Below are 13998 nucleotides of genomic sequence, written 5' to 3'. Positions count from 1 at the left end.
CCATCTGAACAAACCATGAGATTTCAGGAACAATGTCCTTTGGACAAACGGCCAGAGAGGTTTAACCATAATGCTTAGCTCTACAGTCAAATGGGGGAAAAAAAAGCACCTCAGCACAAACATCTCATAACACTCAAGCACGGTGGTAGGGGGTGATGATTTGGGCATGTTTTGAGCCAATCATGAACTCTCACACGCAGAAAAGTATTCCACGGTCAAATGTGAGCTGTCTGTCCAGAAGCTGAAGCTTAGATGAAACAGGGTCGAGCAACATCACAGTAATCCGAAGCACACCAGCAAATCTACAACAGAACAAGTGCAAATTACAAGAATCGAGCTGCAATGACCCCATGAAAGACCAGACTTCAACTCACTTGAGATGCTGCAGCAGAACCGATGGAGACCTTAGGAGAGGTTTGCATAAATAAATGTATAATATATGAGAGAACAGGGTCCAAAGTCTTCCACAACGATATGAGAAAACGATAGCGGCAAACAGATGAGTTTTGTTGCTGAAGGTTCTACTGAATCATGATGCATGATTCAGACACCATCTATGCATTTTGTTTTAGTTTGGTAAATAATGAAGAGGTGAAAAAGGTCCAGCTCAGTTGTTTATCTGGACTTGACACATTGTACCATTTTAGGTGAATTCAGCTCAAACTGTATTTAATTAATTGTAATAATGTAATGTAATAATAACCAGGTGATTATTATATTTATAGATAAAAAGTGAATGATGGTACATGTATGAACCTAATGACTCTATATGCTTACACTGTGTGACAGCTTTGTTAAAATATGATCAGTAGTCATAAATGTTAGTGTTTATCGATAATTAGGCTATATTCTCTTTAGAATGGAAACTATTAAAAAGCAATCATGGTACATGGTCTCAATGTGAAGAAGTCCGCCATCCCGCAAAATATTCATCTAAATAAAAATGAGATACGGCAAAGTTTTGTTAAAAAAGGCACAAAGACTGAACAAGTACAAACATTTTAGTAAACAGTTGTCAACATACCAAACACAATCAAAAATAACAATAGTAATAACGTTACAATTCAGATGAGCAACAATCTTTTCCAAAATACTCAAAAGAAAATAAGACAAGAAAAAAAAAAGCTGACACAAGGAGCTATAGCTTATGGCAACACAATATGTTTACAGTTTCTTTTCTTTACTAACACGCATAAAAGAGAAAATGACTGAGTCCTGTACCACATAGAACGATAAATTGTACAAGTAAGTTGAAATAATCTTGGTCAAATTCTGATGTTTCAAATCCACTATATCGTTGTAGCTTATATATGGACTGATATTGCCAGCATGTTCCAGTGTCTTCATAGCATCATTATATATATATATATATATATATATATATATATATATATATATATATATATATATATATATGAGATACAGAAAATGTATTAAAAAAAAACTAAACAAAAAAAACACATGGGATACACGTATCAGCTGGTCAATTTCACTTCTTGACAATGTAATAATAAAAAATAAAATCAGTCACCCAAATTTTATAAAATCGAAAAAATTTCGTAAAAATGGTGCAAAAAATATGAAGACCTGTGTGATGAAGAACAGTATGGGCCTGGATCAGTGTGTCCCAGTGCCTCAGGTACGACTCCCCTGCTGGTTTTGCTGCGGATATTTAACAGCTCTCACACACCTGGATCAAATTAATGGCTCATCAACAGATTTACCCAGACCTTGATGACAAGCTGATGATGCAATCCTTTTATTCAAATCAGGTGCACGGCAGCAGAGAAGCATCTAAAACATGTGAGGCAGTGGGCACCATGGAGCAGGACTGGAAAACATCAGCCGACAGGGACTCAGAACTAGTTACAAAACTGAAAAATGCTCAACTTTTAGTGCCAGGATTTACGCTCCTGATTTGCAGTTGTATAACTCGCCACACGGTGGAGCCATTTGCAAAAAAAAAAAAAAAAAAAGAACCTACTCTCTTGCCCATAGATGAGGTAATTTTTTAGTAACAACTCTAAAAACACAACCTTCCTCGAGGAGGTGACCATGAGCTGAATATAGAAAATTACTTATTCAACCCCTGAATTATAACAAACAGTATTAAACCAAAAACTGCAAAGAGAAACGACTGCAGTGTGTCATGTGATTACCATGAAGAAGAAAGGCCACTAGCACACCAGGACCAGTTGGTGTGTACACAGATCAAGGCACATGCAGGTTCTCTTACACGAGGCGAGACGCAAAGCTCTCATAAGAAATAATTTGAGATTATACTAAATTAGATATACCCACATTTTGTGTATTGCTGTCGCCTAATATTTTAAATCAAGTTACCGTACATATTTCATAAATGTTTTATGTAACAGAGGTCCACTTCAAATACAAAACAGACTTAATACTACTAAAGGCTTTACGTCTGCATTAAAACAAACGTTTTCATTTTTTTGTTTTCCTTGTTTGTTTTACTCTTCAGTCTTCTCAGCGGGGTCACTTTTCACTTCTGGTGGGGTCACCATGGACTGGGGTGCCGGGGATGGTCTCTGCCTCCTGTTGGACTGTCCGGATCTCTTGCCTCCACGCTGGCTCTTGGCCAGCTCAGCCTGCAGGCTGGAACCGTTCAGATCGAGACCCTGGAGAGCTTCCAGGGCCTGGTCTGCAGCTTCACGGTCACTGTAGTCCAGGAAGGCCCTGTGTTGAGCTCCCTGCCAAGTGAGCCTCAGTGGAGCTGCCTTCCTCTCTCTGAGAGCACTCTTAAGCTCGCTAACGCGCAGCCCGGCGGGGATTCCTCCCAGGTAAACAGTGGTTATGCTTGAAGAGAGCCAACGCTGACTCCCTGCTTCATCTCCACTGTCCTCGGGACCCTGCTCCTTTTTGGTCTCCCTGCCTTTTCTCCGTACCATTTTATCAACTTGTCCTTCCTTAGCTCCTCTGCTTTCTCCCCTGCTATTTTTCCTCATTCTAGCTGTTTGCTGTCTGGGTTTCTGTTCTGCCTGCACACCTTTCTCTAGTTTGGACTCTCCCTCACCCTCCCGTCGATCGTTCCGCCTCGGCCTCTGCCTGGGTTGCCTTCTTGGTTGATTGGTCTGCAGACCATAGTCTGCTGTAGGCGATGCCTCCCCAAGTGTCACATCCTTTCCAGCCTCTTCCTCCAGAGCACGCAGCTTCTTTAGGATGGGGATCCTCTCCAGCTTTTCTGGGTCCAGCTGGAAACAAATTACTTGGTATTAGTCCACACTGCTCAGAGCCCACAGTTAATAATCATTTTTACAGAAGCAGGATATGCAACTTCCCACACAGCTAAAAATAACTGCTTTCTTGATTTGTTGGGTCTTCAAGTGTGCTGGCAGCCTTTGATGCTGACCAGTCCTGTAAAGGATATACGAGCCCATTGTTTTTGCACTGGCCTGTTTGACCCGTCTTTCCCCTGCCCCTGCATAGCCAAGGTGGCTGGGCAAAGCAGCCTTTGATGATCGGACTCGGCCTTCCTGTCTCCGCGGTCACTGGGTCCTGTTTACTTACATGCGTGTCTTAAGGAACCCAGAGGTTACACACAAGCTGTCCTCGGGATAAGAATAAGACCCTCATCATGTCTAATTAAAGACCTGATCAGGAGGAAATTCACATGAGTCACTGCCAGTGTCAAGAAGTCAGAGACACTTTTGAGGTCAAGACCCTAATTTAAAAACACACATAGAAGGATGTGTTTTTAAATAAAAACATACTTGCACTCCATATACACACAAAGTAAGCAGGGTGTGTGTCATATAGAAAAACTACATTCAGACGGAAATGGTAAAGACATTTAAAAAGAAAAACAGTCAAGATTCATTAACGTTTTATAATGATACTGTGATCTTAAGATGAACTCTGATGCAGTAGTTTTAGTTTAAGTCCATTAGGGGGCAGTGTCACCACAGAGAGCACCAGACTGAAATATCTCGTCAGATGCTGCTGATTCATTTTGGGCCCCTTACAAGCCCACTATGAATATTAACAGAGATTTATCAAGGAAAGGCCGCTGTCCTGCATGTTTTTGATGATTTCCTGCCTCAACAAATCCTGTTACAATTGATTGTGTCATCGACAGACTTGTGCAGACCTTTTCTTTTTTTCATTTAAGAAAGAAGGACTTGATATGCAAGAGCCATGTTGAAGGACAAATAAAAAAAAAAACAAATTCAAGGATTAATGAACACCAACTTTAATTCACACTTTAATAAAATAACAATTGAATTGATATTGAATTGCCTATTGAATTTGATCTAAGCAACATTTAATGTTGGATCATTTTTCTTTTGTATCTTCTAAAATTAACTAGTTCAAATATATTTTAGCTTTAAGATGCATTTCTCCAACAGCTCCATTGGAGAGACAGCAGGAAACTGCGGGGTAGAGTTGGGGAATGAACTGCAGCAATAATTTGCTGTTATTTTCAATCAGGATTTGTCGATTAAACATATTAATCAGGTTTTTAAAACAGCGTTTTTCCTTCTTTGTAATATCAGAAAGATTAGGAACATCCTCTCCCAGATCATTCACACGACTAGACTAGATTAGATTACTGTAATGTTTTATTAGCAGGATGTCCAAGTAATTATCTGAATATCCTCCAGCTGATCCAAAAATGCAGCAGCATGAGTGCTGACAGAAATCAACAAGAGACACCACATCTCTCCTGTGTTAGCCTCCCTCCATCGGCTCTAACAATTAAAAATGTTATTACTCGAGTCCTAAACGGCCTACCTCCACGATATTTGCAAGACCTGATAATACCTCATGTTCTTAACATAGCTCTCCGTTCTCAGAGTGCAGGTTTTACTCTTAGTTCCTAGAGGATCCAAATGTAGATCTGGAGACAAGTCTTCTGCTATCAGGCACCGTTACTATGGAACCAACTTCCAGTTTGGGTTAAGGAGGCTGACACCACTTCCACCTTTAAAACCAAACTGAAAACGCTTCGAAATGGAGTGACGGAGAAGTCCGAAGGGTTCACGACGGCGTCACGGCAACGGCGTAGGCTCTGTGTAGGTTTAACGCAGAACTACAGTATAATTTAGGCTTAAAGGGGAATTTTCTTGTAACTGTTGGGTTTAAGGTTTTTCTCCCACTAGGGGTGGTTTTACCTGCCATTTTTTTAATGTAATAATTGCTCGGGGTCATGTTCTGGGTTTCTGGAAAGAACCTAGAGACAACTTGTATTGTAATATATGTTATATAAATAAAACTGAATTGAACTGAATCACTAGCTGGATGCAAACAAGGGACCCTGTGGTCAAACTAGGCAACTTCAACCTTCTGCCACTATTACATCCTTTAAATAAAATATATTTTACCATCTTGCAATGACAAGACAAGCATTAAGGAAAAATTAACATTTACCTTAGTCCAGATGATTCCTTGCGGTTTAGGTAACTGGCAGTTAGTTTTAATAACTCTGGTGGGTGTGAGGATGTAGTCAACAGTCAGATCATGACTACCCATGAGCTCCTCTGGAATATCCATCACCTTAAATGACAAATATCAATCAATTATGATGGCAATATCTTACACATCTCCAAAGATATCATTGTTTAGATTTCAAAAACCTTTCAGAATATCATAGCTGTTGTGTTTGTCAGCTCATCATCTGATGATACGAGTCAAACTGCTGACAAGTTCAAAAGAAGACTAACCTGGCAGTCATGGACAACAGTAACTACCACAGTGGACTCGTTCACAGCTCCCATCGAAACCATCATGGCATACTCCATGTCAGCAAAGCCCTCCCCCTTTCCAATCCTACAACCTGGAAGAAGCAGATGCAATCAAACTTTTTCAAATACATATTTTGCATAATAAATCAAGAGCCACATCTAGAAAAGATTTAGGGTCTGAAATCGATCCATAGAGACTCCCCATCCAAGGGGTGGTACCCACAGTTGCTTATGAAACTGCTTTTGCACGCAGTTGTTAGTGCTGCGACCAATCAGAGCAACAAACAAGGTGATATATTACAAATGATAGAAGCGAGCCAACGGGAGAGTGTAGAAGAGTTACATGAAACTTTTGAAGTAGCCTGTTGGAAAAACAGCAAATACATCTACCCTGCGAAGGAAGATGTATGCGATCTAAGGGTGTTTGATGATTTGAGTGCCGTCTTCCGTTTAATTTTCAGATAAAAAGTCTAAATTTTAAACTGTCAATGCCAATTCAAATGATTGTTATCTACACCGTTTACATCTAGATTACGTCACCGCTCTGTCGTCGTCATGTTAAGCCCACCCAGATATTCTCTCTACAAGGATATACTGATTTGATTGGCTCACCAAGACTAGTGGGCAATATTTAATGAGCTCCAATTGATGGTAGCCAGACATATCTTTAAAGCAAATTTAAATTTGCGGTATATCTAGATTTCTAGGCTACAAAAACTGAGTTTCAATTAAAATAGCTAACAGGCAGTGGGGACTAGTGGCAGTTTCTATCAATATAAGCAGTCTGATAAAAACAAACATGACCACTGCAACAGATTTTTATGAGCAGTATAAATTAGTGCATTCATTGGGGTAAGCATGTCCCCTTCACGTCAATCAAGTGGTTTAAAAATGGGGATAACTGTGCATTAGAAATTCTTCTAAAATATATGGAGGACACAGCTCCCATTAGGAGAAACTTCCCCACATCCACTTCTGTTTTTCTTCAAATCTCCCAGACAGGGTGCGTGCTTGTGCTTCAGTGGGAGAGGAGACATGCAGTGATGCACACAATTTATTCAACAAGAGCTTTTTCAGATGCTTTCAGTCCCTTTTATGTGTAATAAAGCATCCCCACAGGATATCTTTTCAAATCCTCCACATTGTGATTTGGCAAAGTCTGTGTCTAATAACAGACTTAGTCTTGAGACAAATGTGATGTTAATTATTCTGGGTAGTGAAAGGTATGTCAATCTGCTTCATTTGATGCTCACAGAATGAGATAAATAAAAACAGAGCCCACACATGTATCTTTAACTGATGCTTAAAGAGGATGAATGCATTTCTATCGCGTCTACATTACCTTTAATGGGTTCTCCTATTGGTATGGTCAAACTCATCTGGAACTCAAATTACCATTGATTAACCTCATTTATAAACCTCCATAGAGCTCAATTAATGAAAAAAAATCATTATGGATATGTTTACACCAAATTATTTGTGAGTGGGTTGTATTTGATTAAAGAAAAATCTATACTATCATTCCTTAACTGAACCATTATAGTCAGGTGGTAAAATGTTGGAGCCAACAACCTTTCTCTGACACGGCCACAGAGCCAACCACCACCAGGTCCACCAGCACCTTCGCATCCAGGCCAACGGGCACACTGAAGTCCCTCACACCCTGAAGGAGATTAAGAGGACAGTAAAGAAAATAAATAACCATTTGAAGTTGACAAATACAATTTGGGGTGAAGAATATTGATGAAATTCAGTTTAAATGAGTAGATTCAAACCTGTGAGGAGGAGCAAACGCGCAGCTGTTCTTTGCTGGCCCCCTGGGGAGGAGTGATCTTATTGAAAAGACCAGTGCGAAGACGAGGAGTCGGAACAAGTAAGGTTTTCTGGGCCTGTGAAGGTAAGGGGGCGGGGGATAGGATCTACTATAAGATGTCTGAATATTAACATGACTAGAGGTTAAAACTGAACTGGATACATTTAACTCAGATTAAATATAATACAGGACAGATTCAAAAACTGGTGTCCTCCTTGCAAAACTACTGCAGTGAAATTGAGTATGTCTTGTGAGGGTTCATAATTTTCTAATACTCATATTGTGTCATGTACATTGCACCAATCACCACAACAAATTCCTTGTGTGTGTTAAACTACTTGGCAATAAACATATTTCTGATTCTGATGTATCCTAACCTGAAAGTCTTACAAAATATTCAAGAAAAATGAATCAACCCTGCTTTCAGTGCTACCTCAAGCACTGCCAGCCGAGCACCTTCCAGAGGCTTGTCAGGATCCACCTTCACCTCAGCTGTCTGAGTGAACACTTCCAACTCAGTCACTTTGGAGCACGCAGCAAAAGCCCCCTAAAGAGGAAAGAACAGCGTTTGAAAAAGGAAACTTACTTCCAAAGTGACAAAGCGTGCCTGCTGCTGGGGTCTGTCTGGGTTTACTTTGACTGTCTGGCTGGACCTGAACTCCTGCAGCTCAGCCAGCCTGTCGCACGCTTGAATTGCACCCTGGCCAATAGTCAAACATGAACAGAGACACAATGGATGCATGCAGACGACAACCATTATTCATTCAAATCTGAAGAACGTCAGTCAATATAGTGCAGAAATAGTGATCATTTCACCAGTAGAGCCATTTTTATTCTCAAACTTATGTTTACGCTTCCTTAATGTACATAATCATATAGAATCTATACTGTGCAAAACTGAATGACCAATGTCAGGGGTGTCTAAAGTCGGTCCTCGAGGGCCGGTGTCCTGCATGTTTTAGATGTGTCCCTTTTTTTAATCAAACCATGATACAAGGAGCTTGGTCATCAACTATCCAGACTGATGACAAGGTGGTGACGACCGTTAATTAGAACCAGGTGTGTTAATTAGGAATGGGCGATATTTTACAGTTCATGTTCAAGTTTTTGTGTAAAGCTGATTTATGGTTCTGCGTTAAATCCACGCACAACGTACGTGAAGGAAGGAAGGAAGGAAGGAAAGGAGAAAACAAGGAAAGGAGGAAGGAAGGGAGAAAAGAAGAAGGGAAGAAGGAAGGAGAGAGCAGGAGGAAAGAAGGAAGGAAAGGAAAAAAGAAGGAAGGAAGGAAGGAAGGAAATGAGCCTGAAAGAAAGAAAGAAAGAAAGAAAGAAAGAAAGAAAGAAAAATTCCCGTTGATACGTTTTTGTGTAACAAACATGGCTGATCTGAGAGCGAGATAGATTTATAGTTACAAATGTGGAGTTGAATTGGTATTTTTTTATCGTCATTTTTATCGTTATCGGGATAAATGCCAGAAATTATCGTGATACATTTTTTAGTCCATACCGCCCATCCCTAGTGTTAATGCAGGGAAACAACTAAAACATGCAGGACACCGGCCCTCGAGGACCGACTTTGGACACCCCTGACCAAAGTAATAAATCAGAAAACAGAACTAGAATATGTGATTATTCTAGTAAGGGCTTAAAAAGGTTTAATGATTCAGTAATTTCATGATTTTAATTTTTACAAATCATTTTGTCCTAACAAAAAGGTAATAAACGTGCCTCTCTAGGCCATGATTAGGTACTCCTAGTATTTCAACATACACGTCCGTCTGGGATGAACATCTCTCTTGGAAATAACTTGGTCGACAGCTGTTCAACAGTATTTTTAGTGACCCTTTAAAATAAGGAGCGCAGTGACACTAGACATTAAATCATCGCCATGTTTGGAGTAATACCAATATCAAGGCAAAAACTAGGCGAACAAAAACATTTAGGTCAGGTGAAAACCTCCTCGTGTGGTAGATTTAGGTGTTATACCCTGAAGACCAGCCGTGCTGGTCCCGACTGAGTCTTTGCTTTAACTTGCCTTGAAGTTTGGGATTCTGTTGTGAACAGGCCTCGGGAAGTTGGCCAGGTTCTTTTCTTCAATGTAGTCCCAAACTTTCTCACGGATGTCCCACTTCGTGGCTCCTGGGGATGAAAGAAACGAGTGTCGTGAAAACGCAAAGCCGACGTTTACTGCATTCGTGGAACAAAAAGCACTTGAGCAGCGAGTCGACACTAACTTGACGACGAAACAAACACCGACGACATGTGTCCTACCTGGATTTATTTTTATGACGGGCTCCATTGTGGTAAAATTGACAGAAATTGTCTGTTTTTGTAGCAAACGTGACTCTGCAAAGCTCTCCACGTGAGCACTAACACGAAACAACAGCTGCTTGTCAATGTTTATGGCCGCTACGGAGAGCCGGAAGGACAAACTCGACAAAACGCGAACACGAAAGTGGCTTCCAAGCACCGTGAAATGTTACTTTGCTGTACTTTCTGATTCATTTATTTTTTAACAACACATTGTTTCCTTTCCACGTATATGAACAATTTTTTCTATCGTACCCTCCAACGATTCTTTGTATAATTTTTTTCCCCACAAAACATGCAGCAGAGGTGTCCAAACATTCATTACTCAGGTAGAAGTGTAGATACTAGAGTTTAAAAATACTCCTGTAGAAGTTTTTTACTCAAGTAAAAGTATAAAAGTACTGGTTTCAAAACTACTTAAAGAATAAAAGTAAAAGTAATGTAAGGGGGAAAAAAGCCATTAAGGACAAAAGCCATTGAAAATGAATGCATCTTAGTATAATGCAAATATATTAAAGAACCATATATGTGTACTATTGAGCATTAACATGTGTTTCAGAGAGCAGAAGATATGATGACTAGTTGCCTATAAGTATTGTAATGGTGCAAAAAGTCAAACTTCAGAGGCATGTTATCATTTATCCTAACCTTTATTGGAATGTACATCCAAGTTTAGTTGCAGGAATCACAGGGCAACGGATGTAAGAACAAAACTGGACAAGAACATCTGAAACAACCACAACCAAATTCACTCTATCCAGATGGCGCAATTTAACTGGATAGTTTTTGTTTAAAGGCCGAAATGAAATAGAGTAACAAGGCTGTTTTTGAAATGTAACGAGTAAAAAGTACAGATAATTGTGTGAAAATGTAAGGAATAAAAGTAAAAAGTCATCTGAAAAATAATTACTCCAGTGAAGTATAGATAACCAAAATTTCTACTTAAGTAAGGTAACCAAGTATTTGTACTTCGTTACTTGACACCTCTGTTAAGAAGACATACAGACAAATGTTTAAGCATAAAAAGAGAAACAAAGCAGAACATGAAGGGATAATAAAGCCCTTTCCTGTTCAGGTTGCCACACTTTGAAATGGCAAGCATCATCATTCAAACTGTATTTACTTAGAACAAACAAACAATGCACAAATTAAAATACTGCTCAAACAGTTAGATGTAAAGCAAGGATTTGTTTATTTATTTATTTTTCATTTTTTGGGATCTGCGCAGTGGTAATGAAAGATATTACAGAGATGGGACGGGATGGGATGATGCCAATAATGTTGGTACTCTAATTGACTTTGCAGGAGAGAGGGACTTGCAGGGATCCTCAATTCTGGTCCTCGTGGGCCGGTGTCCTGCACGTTTTAGCTGTTCCTCTGCTTTAACACACCTGATTCTAATGAATGGTTGTCATCGGCATGTTATCAATGTCTGCACAAGTCTGATAATGACACAGTCATTTGTATCACGGTGTGCTGAAGCAGAGAAACATCTAAAACCTGCAGGACACCGGCCCACGAGGACCGGAATTGAAGACCAGGGATTGTAGAGGACAAATCAGCACAATGAAGCTGGCAGTGATGACAGTTTGATGTTTCATGAAGAACTAAAGGAAACTATACAGTTACGTGTAGAAAGGCCTCTGCATGAGGTGAGGCAAATGCACGACTGTTGATGATCAGATAGATTGGGAGTGCCGTGACAGCCAAAATATCAGTTTTGATGCTGGAAAACACACACACACACACACACACACACACACACACACACACACACACACACACACACACACACACACACACAAAAATAAAAAAGCTCATAATCAAAGTAAATCATGAAATGTTTCACAGCTGACTATCATGTAGTGAAAGCTGGATTATTTTAAGGCTACAATAATGCTTCCAACAAATACACTTGTACTGAGTTATTGCATTTATGAGATACAGTTTAAAAACTCCTAGTCCAGATGTGTTCAGTAATGTAGCTCACATGTGTGGTCTTTTGACGAATGAAACTGGAGCAGGAACACAGTACTTAAAAAAGTTGTAAAGCTTCTCAAATGTCACAACATGTTGCCTCTGTTGAAATACTGTAATCACATGTTTAGGGTTTTCATAAGCCAAAGATATTTCTAATGATCAAGTTCACCATGGCTTTGAAATGTGCATAAACATTTCTGTTTCCACTTCAAGCTTCGCTCCTCCAGGATTTATGACAACTTTTATTGCCTGATTCCCTTTAGGGAAAACAAATTATTAAAAGGTCCTTATTTTACTGTACACCTCATGAATGCTCTGTAGTATTTAGACTTAAATTCAAGTTATTGCTGAGATTATCTTTAAAAAAAAAAGTGATTTATTAGGGCCGTGATGTAAATCTGACAAGATACATGGATTATTTAAGAAGTCACAGATATATGCTTGTAACGGCTGTACATCTACATTTGAATGTGTATTCATGAACAAGTGTCTTGATAAATGTATTGATGGTGCTTATTTAAGATGGCGTCTTTGGTATCAGTAGTTCACAATCTGAAGAGAAGCCTTCTGCCACAACAAATACATCTTATGTGGGAGCTCTTGAGCCATGTCTTCTCCTCAATCATCATATTTCACTCTTGTACAAAAATTTGGATTACCTACCGGTAGTCTGTACTTTTAATGAATAACACATTCAGGTCATCTTGACTTACATTTGGCTTGTGTATCATAGCCTTGTTGAGATAAGCAATCATTCCAATTTGTGCTTATGAAACTAATGAAAGTGTGGGAAGTTGTATTTATTTAATTTCTTTTACATAGAGATAAACCATTTTACTTCTTTTAGGTTTTCTCGAGGTGTAGCCTATGTATGCTATAGAACTGAGCTGAGAGCAGTGGAGCCTCCCAACTTAGCACGTTAATGTGTTAGTCTTAACAATGTCATAAAAGTTAAAGGTCAAATTCTATAGTCAATATATGGCACTATAAGATTGGAAACCTCTTAATCTGCACCCAAAGCACAGTGATGCAGACTGAAAGATACAAGGACTTGAGAAGACATGCTGCCTCAACCATACTGATGAACTCCAGATCAGGACTCAGTGTCGTAACGATGTGATGATCTGTGTGGTTTCGGTTCTGTTTCTGTGCTTGTTTGTACTTCATCCAGGTTTTACTGTTGGTCTTGTTTCTATTAGATTTCTGGCTTTGATAAAGTTTTAGCCTTGGATTTTTGTTTTTGTGTTTATGCTCATTTGCCATAATTAAGCTCCTGTTTTGTATTTAGCAGCTTACTGTCTTATTTCTCAGTAATCACTCTCTCCCTCTGTGTCATTTGAAGTTTTGCTTCCTTGTCTTCCCGCCCACATTGTTTTCACCTGTCACTCGTTATCCAATTAGTTGTCAGCCAGTGTTTGAAGTCCATCTGTTCGCCCGCCATGTTCCTGAGTTTCTGCTCCCAGTGTTTTTCCTTCCTGGATTAAAGAAAAAATGTATATGTATATACATATGGGGGGTGGTGGTCTAGTGGCTACAGAGGTGGGCAACCCGGAATGGCAACCAAGATGAACCACCTTGGGCCCCTGAGCAAGGCCTTAACCCTAATTGCTCCATGGTGTCTCAGATGGAAGTCGCTTTGGATAAAAGCATCTGCTAAATTACAGTAGTAGTAGTATATATACAATGCAGACCATAAGAAACAACGTGTTAAGAATTTAAAAAATCCAAAGCCATTTTCTTCCAAGCACCTGCAGCAAATAACCTCTGTTCTGATCAAAGACAAGCAGCTCACCATGTCTGCAAAGACACGCACTCTGGCTTACATCAGTGGAGGCTGACTAGGATCTGAACTGCAGCGGTATAATAAGCTGAAACACCTCAAAGCTTAACAAGGACCAACTTGGAGGCAAATGAATGAAAAAGAAGCGGAGGTATTGCATTGGCATCAGTTTGATCGTAAACCAAAACACTGAGCAAATTAAAATAATGACTTGCTATCGGTGCAAGATGAAAAGACAGAGGTTGTGTGTCTCTAACCCCTGGTAATTAAAAGCTCTAATGTTAACATTATGGTAGCAATAGAGGATAACTCACAGATCCTCTACACTCAGCAGAATTCATCCTTCGGGCACCATGGCTTTCATTACTTAAAGCCTTTTCCAGTTCATTCAAAAGTTCCAGCACACACCACAC

General features: G+C 39.6%; 1 protein-coding gene across 2 annotated transcripts; it reads right to left on the bottom strand.

Annotated features, from left to right (window-relative positions):
• Positions 1-983: 983 nt before the first annotated feature.
• Positions 984-9915, bottom strand: mthfsd (methenyltetrahydrofolate synthetase domain containing). Of its 2 annotated transcripts, none has more exons than XM_061744229.1 (8): positions 9787-9915; positions 9551-9654; positions 8102-8215; positions 7478-7591; positions 7275-7365; positions 5682-5794; positions 5389-5514; positions 984-3212 (listed from the first exon to the last, which is right to left on the bottom strand). In XM_061744229.1, the coding sequence occupies exons 1-8, from the start codon at positions 9812-9814 to the stop codon at positions 2472-2474; spliced, it is 1431 nt and encodes a 476-aa protein (XP_061600213.1). In that variant the 5' UTR covers positions 9815-9915; the 3' UTR covers positions 984-2471. The 2 variants fall into 2 exon arrangements, with proteins under 2 accessions (XP_061600213.1, XP_061600204.1); XM_061744220.1 differs by lacking the exon at positions 8102-8215 and adding an exon at positions 7949-8062.
• Positions 9916-13998: the final 4083 nt, after the last annotated feature.

This window comes from Cololabis saira, chromosome 2 (genome assembly GCF_033807715.1).
Source record: "Cololabis saira isolate AMF1-May2022 chromosome 2, fColSai1.1, whole genome shotgun sequence".
Lineage (NCBI taxonomy): Eukaryota > Metazoa > Chordata > Actinopteri > Beloniformes > Belonidae > Cololabis > Cololabis saira.
The sequence above is the reverse complement of the archived record's forward strand: the minus strand, read 5'-3'. Positions and strand labels throughout refer to the sequence as shown.

What these genes read in the sequence shown, in the direction of transcription:
- mthfsd (XM_061744229.1), bottom strand. Translation starts at nt 9,814, where the DNA reads ATGGAGCCCGTCATAAAAATAAATCCAG. An exon ending in ACAGAATCCCAAACTTCAAG is followed by an intron (nt 8,216 to 9,550) that starts GCAAGTTAAAGC and finishes ACTATTGGCCAG; the next exon opens with GGTGCAATTCAAGCGTGCGA. An exon ending in TGTGGCCGTGTCAGAGAAAG is followed by an intron (nt 5,795 to 7,274) that starts GTTGTTGGCTCC and finishes TGCTTCTTCCAG; the next exon opens with GTTGTAGGATTGGAAAGGGG.